The 5369-nt window shown below is 37.4% G+C and overlaps 1 protein-coding gene across 1 annotated transcript; it reads right to left on the minus strand.

Moving 5' to 3' along the window:
* Positions 1-1360: 1360 nt before the first annotated feature.
* On the minus strand, positions 1361-2440 carry FUT9 (fucosyltransferase 9 (alpha (1,3) fucosyltransferase)). The gene has a single exon (XM_010074779.1). The coding sequence runs from the start codon at positions 2438-2440 to the stop codon at positions 1361-1363; it is 1080 nt and encodes a 359-aa protein (XP_010073081.1).
* Between the last annotated feature and the right edge of the window lie 2929 nt (positions 2441-5369).

Raw genomic sequence — 5369 nt, forward strand, 5'->3', positions numbered from 1 at the left:
CACATGTTAAAAGTAGACATTTTAAACAATCATGACAATCATCACATTTTCGTATTTGCTATCAGAGCAATTTTTATACTTAAGAACCTATTTATATATTCAAATTTTGATGACAAGTTCTGCTCTTAAGAGTGCATTTGTTTATACCTGTCACATAAAATATTTTTAAAAACCGAAATTCATTAGCTTAATGAGTTGAATGGTTAAGTATGTCAGCCTATTAACTTATTTACTGAATTTCAGCATATTTCTTTCAGAAAATCAACTGTTATTTTTTTTCCACATTCAACAGCAAGTTGTCTAGCTACAATTAAAGTTCAACACGTCTTTACAGAGTTGGGGACAAATTCACAATTATTTAAGAAACTGTATGAGAGAAATTGCTGAAATTTCGCAACAAGCTATTTCTAAAAACCCATTATTACCAGCTGAATTCAGTGCATGTGGCTGAAGTAATTTCCTCCTATGTTAAAATCTGTCTATATATGAATCAGTATAACACCACTTACAGCCCTGGTTCAGGTAAACAATACTTGAGACACAAGGAGACTTAAGGACATGCTGCATTTAAATACACTCAAAAATTGGATGAATCTGGGCTCTGGTGACTAAGTTTGCTCATCTTCTCTATTTCTGACTTCTTTGTTCTTCAGAGGGTGAGAACAGACATATTCCTAAAGTAACTTAATGCAGCTATTTGTTAGGAAACATTTTTAGAAACAAAGACTGTCTACTATTGTAATACCTCTTAAAAACTATATTTCTAGGTTCATCACTCTTAAAAAGGGGTACAATTGACCACACTGTAATAATGGTAGGTATTGAACTTTACTGTGCTCTTAAAATTTAAGATGAACCATAAAAGACTTTACTGTCTTTTGAAATATTACACACATTTCAGACTGGAACAGAAAATTATGTTCTTAAAGTTCTCTCTGGCATTTAAAAGTTGGGTTCTCATTTTCCAAATAGGTTAAACAGCAAATATAATGCTAAAAATAAAAAAGAAGTGTTAAAAATGACTACTTTAAGTGTAAGACTGGGATATATTTCACAGAAAATGCGGAAAATCTTGTTTAAAAGTTATAGTAAACAATCAAATATTCTTCAGTGCTCATAATTAGTATGTACATTAGAATTTAAAACAGAGTATTGATGACTGCTGCTGCTGCTCTTTTAAAATCTCTTATAAAATACAAATAGGATAGCCAAGAGAGGATAGCTGATAAACCATGACATAAGGTTCTCTTTTCCTTCTTTTTTTTTCTCTTTTCCTTTCCTCTCCACTTGGACTGATGTTTCTTCTGGCCTCTTCAAAAAAGTGCACACACCCACACACACACACCCCCCCACACACATATTAATTCCAAAACCATTTTTCTAAATTTCCAATGGACTTGTATTCCTGGTGTCTTTTCACATGGTCACAAGCAAGACATGCATGTGATTCCCAGAACCTAGGAAGATGCACTGAGAAATCCTTCTTCCAGTTGAAGTAACTAAGGTACATCTTGTTATTTTTGTCAAGCATCAGAAGGTATTCCGCCAGCTCTCTGGGGGAGAGAAAATCTTCCACATGTATGAAAGAGTCTGCTGGAATGTAATTCTCATAGTTTTCTCTGGAAGGGCCCAGTACAACGGGTACTGATCCGGCCAGAAGAGCATTGTAAAGTTTCTCGGTAATATAATCTTTGTGGATTGAATTTTCAAAGGAAAGGTAGAATTTGCAAGTGGAGATAGTAGGAATCAAGTTTTTATCATTGACGTAGTCTCCAAAGGCTTGTCCGTAGGTATGGATTTCAATGTATTTGCTAAGCTCATTGTAATACTTGACTCGAGCGTGCTCAGGGTTCCAGTTACTTACAACCCAACAGACCAAGTTTTCCTTACTTGGCACTTCAAATGTAAAGGAGCTTGTACCGACCATCATGAAGCCATAAGGCACCTGAATGTCTGAATCACGCCGATAAGTCAGGGTCAGGTTAAAGAGGTGTTCAATGCCACTCTTTTGTGGAGTATGAGTTGGAGACTCCAAGTTCATCCAAATCCACTTCTGGAATGGTGGCCTGGCTTGCTGAGGTAAATTAGTCAGATCCCAGCTAATGTCCCTGTGATGAATGAGAACAGCATGGGATCTGTTATATAGTGAGCGGTCAATAGTCAGATGGCACCCGCGGATATTGAACATTGTTTGGCAGGATGTTAGATCGAATGTCTGACCAAATGGCCAAACCCAGATCAAAATAGTAGTTTCATTAAGATTATCAGTTTTGGAAGAAAAGAAGCTCTTCATTTTCAAAACTGAACTGGCTGATTCTATAGGACCAGAGATCCAGCTATTTGTTGGTTTGATATAAATTAGTATAAATGCCATGAAACAACCAAGGACGATGAAGATAATAAAAAATGGCCGGAAAATTCCTTTAGATGTCGATGTCATAATTTGTTCTGGGAAAAAAGAGAAGAGAGAAAATAACATCAGGTATTAAGTTACACATATATGTCCTATTAAAGCAATCAGACATCAAAATGGGTAGAACTTGAATATCACTGAGCTGTAACCTCAGAAATTTTCTTTGAGTGGAGAGGGTATGGCTTCTTGCATTTTTCATGACAAAGTGACAATATTTCTCCTCTTCACCTTAGAAGCCAATTGACATAAATTAAAAGTAAGATTTGATTATATCTCATACTTGATACAAATCAGTCTGTACCTTGAGGAGACTTTTTGCTTAAAGCCTAGGCCAAGAGTTTAAGAGACACACAAGACAGACAAAAATTGTCCTTTGATTCTGTTCTTGTATCTGTGTAAGGGATAACATGCTGCAGATTTGGTCCATTCATATCTGTGCATATGGAGGACATAGGATTAGAAGAAGGGAAAAGAAAGGGACTGGAACTTTAATTCTGTAATCAATAAGATTGTTAGAAAACTAGTTCGTGCCTGATGGCTACATGGAGATGAACATTCATGCCTTCTCCAGAGGACTCCTAAAATAGCTAGGGAGGGAAAGCAGCAACAGATGTTTTCAGCTCCTCTGTTTCCATATGCAGCCTCACATAGTTCCCACATAAATAAAAATGAACAAAAAGGTGTTCTTAAATATTTGATTACATTTTTAGGCCACAGTCCTGTGTTAAAAATTAGGAAAAGTAGAGATATGCTGCATCTTTGTGAGGTACCATTTTTTCCATGGGGAAAAAAGGAGTGCGGAGTTCCTGTAGCCTCCTATTGTCCTCTCTCTGGTTGTCTCTTCCTGAGAGAAGTGATAAATCTCTTTCCAGAACTTCTTTTCCATATGGTTCTTGTGAAACCTATCAAAGTTAGGGGTTGCTAATTGCTAGCCTTTGCTTTTGAACGTAGATCTACTCAGGGATGTTCTGAAATTAAAAACAGTTAACCATGTAAAGAGCACTATGACATAGAAGGAAAAATGAGTGGAAGTTATTTACCAAAAAGAAGTGTTCTGAATGTACTGGCCTACTCTAGAAAGGTAATTCTACAGTGCATTTCAATGGCTATAAAATCTGTCTGGCTTTCTTTTACTGCATGTTTTTCAGTTATTTGGGTTTTTGTTATCTTTACTAGCTAGCTCCACAAAAGTTTTTATAAAAAACCCACCCCTAAATACATACTTAGAATATGTACCATATATGTGAATAAACAACAAAAAAAAATTCCAAGTCACAGAAAACAGAAAGAGAATTTCAAGCCTTTTAAGGCAGTTTCATAGCTCATCTCCTCTAACCTGTGAAATTAGTTAAATTCAGAATGAACACATAGTAGAATGTGATTCAGAGGTCTATTAATGCAACATAACTTTGATGCTTTATGAGTGTAAAAATGGATGTGTGAGTGTAGCACTATGATTACAACAAAAATGTTTCCGCAAAGGCAAAAGGAGGGAATGTCATGCTTAGCTTTACTCTAACATTATATCTTGAAGAAAAAGGAATTTTCCACAATGTCTCCCCGGTTTTGGGAAAGAAGACAGTCTTCATTCTGGTTTCAGTTACTGTGGTAGGTTAACCTTAGCTGGCTGTCAGACAGCCACCCAGCTGTTCTCTCACTCCCTCTCCTCAGCAGAACAGGGGGAGAAAATAAGAAGAAAATCTCATGGGTTGAGGTAAGGACAGGAAGATCACTCACCAGTTACTATCACAGGCAAAAAAGACTCACCTTGGGGAAAACTAGATGCAATTTATTGCCCATTAAAATAGATTTGGATAGTGAGAAACAAAAACAAAAGATAAAATAATACCTTCCCCCAAACTTCTTCCCAGGCTCAAATTCTTTCTTCGTTCACAACTCTTCTACCTCCTCCCTGCCCCAAGCAATGCAGAGGGATGAAGAATGGAGACATGAGGTCAGTCCGTAATGATTCCTCTCAGCTGGTCCTTCCTCCTCACACTTTTCCCCTGCTCCAACAGGCATCTTTCCCATGGGATACAGTCCCTTCAGGAAGAAAACATCTCTGCTTTTGGCAAAATGATCTTGAAGGGAGTAAAGGGGAAGAACTATTGTGTCTGTGGCTTTTCCACTTATCAGTTTAAATCTCTCTAAAAGAAATATGTGAGTTTACAGCAACATCACTTGTCTTTTTTTAGCCTATGTTGATTCTTGATGGAAAATATGTCTAGAGGGGAGGTTATGACCTGAGAGCAGAAGGCTGCTTCCCCACCTTACTATAGTGAAAGTCAGAAAAGGGTCTCTGAGGAAGAAGGATTTTAGGCTGAGCAGCTCTAGGAGGTGAAGCTCAAGGGAAAAACAAGAGGCTGAGCTGATATTCATGTAACTCTGTTCTTTGTTTCTGTGCTATTGAAACCAGCACACAGAAAAGGCATAGCTTTTCGCTGAACAGATAGCGTGAGCTGAGTTTGAACAATAGGTTGGGAAAAGTGTCTATTCACAGACACTGTTCATTTTCTAGGGATTGAAATGGATGAGAAATCAGAAAAGGACCTTAATATTGTGCCTGGTAACTTAGTCACCCTCCAGTGAAAAGCCCTTTGACTCAAGCCTCTCTGATAGGGATTATTTTACACTAAGCTCTTCTGCTAACTAATAAAAAACCCTGCATCATCACATGGCAATTCTTGCTACATAGGAAATGACCAGATATTATGTATTCTGTTCTCTGCTTGAAATTTTAGTGTGCCTACAGTGTTGCATTTATGTAGAAAGCTTTTGAATTGTAGTGACAATGTGAGGATAAACACTTGTTTGTGCTACCCAGAGTACCAATATTAACATCTCACAGCACTGAACAAGTGAGTTTACCTATTTTATCCCTTCCAGATCTGTTTCCTCACATTGCTTTGCTGCCCTGTGCCCCCTCCTGATCTAGGATGATAGATTTTGCCTTTCA

Source organism: Pterocles gutturalis, unplaced genomic scaffold (assembly GCF_000699245.1).
Source record: "Pterocles gutturalis isolate BGI_N339 unplaced genomic scaffold, ASM69924v1 scaffold41967, whole genome shotgun sequence".
Taxonomy (NCBI): domain Eukaryota; kingdom Metazoa; phylum Chordata; class Aves; order Pterocliformes; family Pteroclidae; genus Pterocles; species Pterocles gutturalis.

Coding starts and splice junctions, on each gene's coding strand:
- FUT9 (XM_010074779.1), bottom strand. CDS start 2,440: ATGACATCGACATCTAAAGGAATTTTCCGGCCATTTTTTATTATCTTC.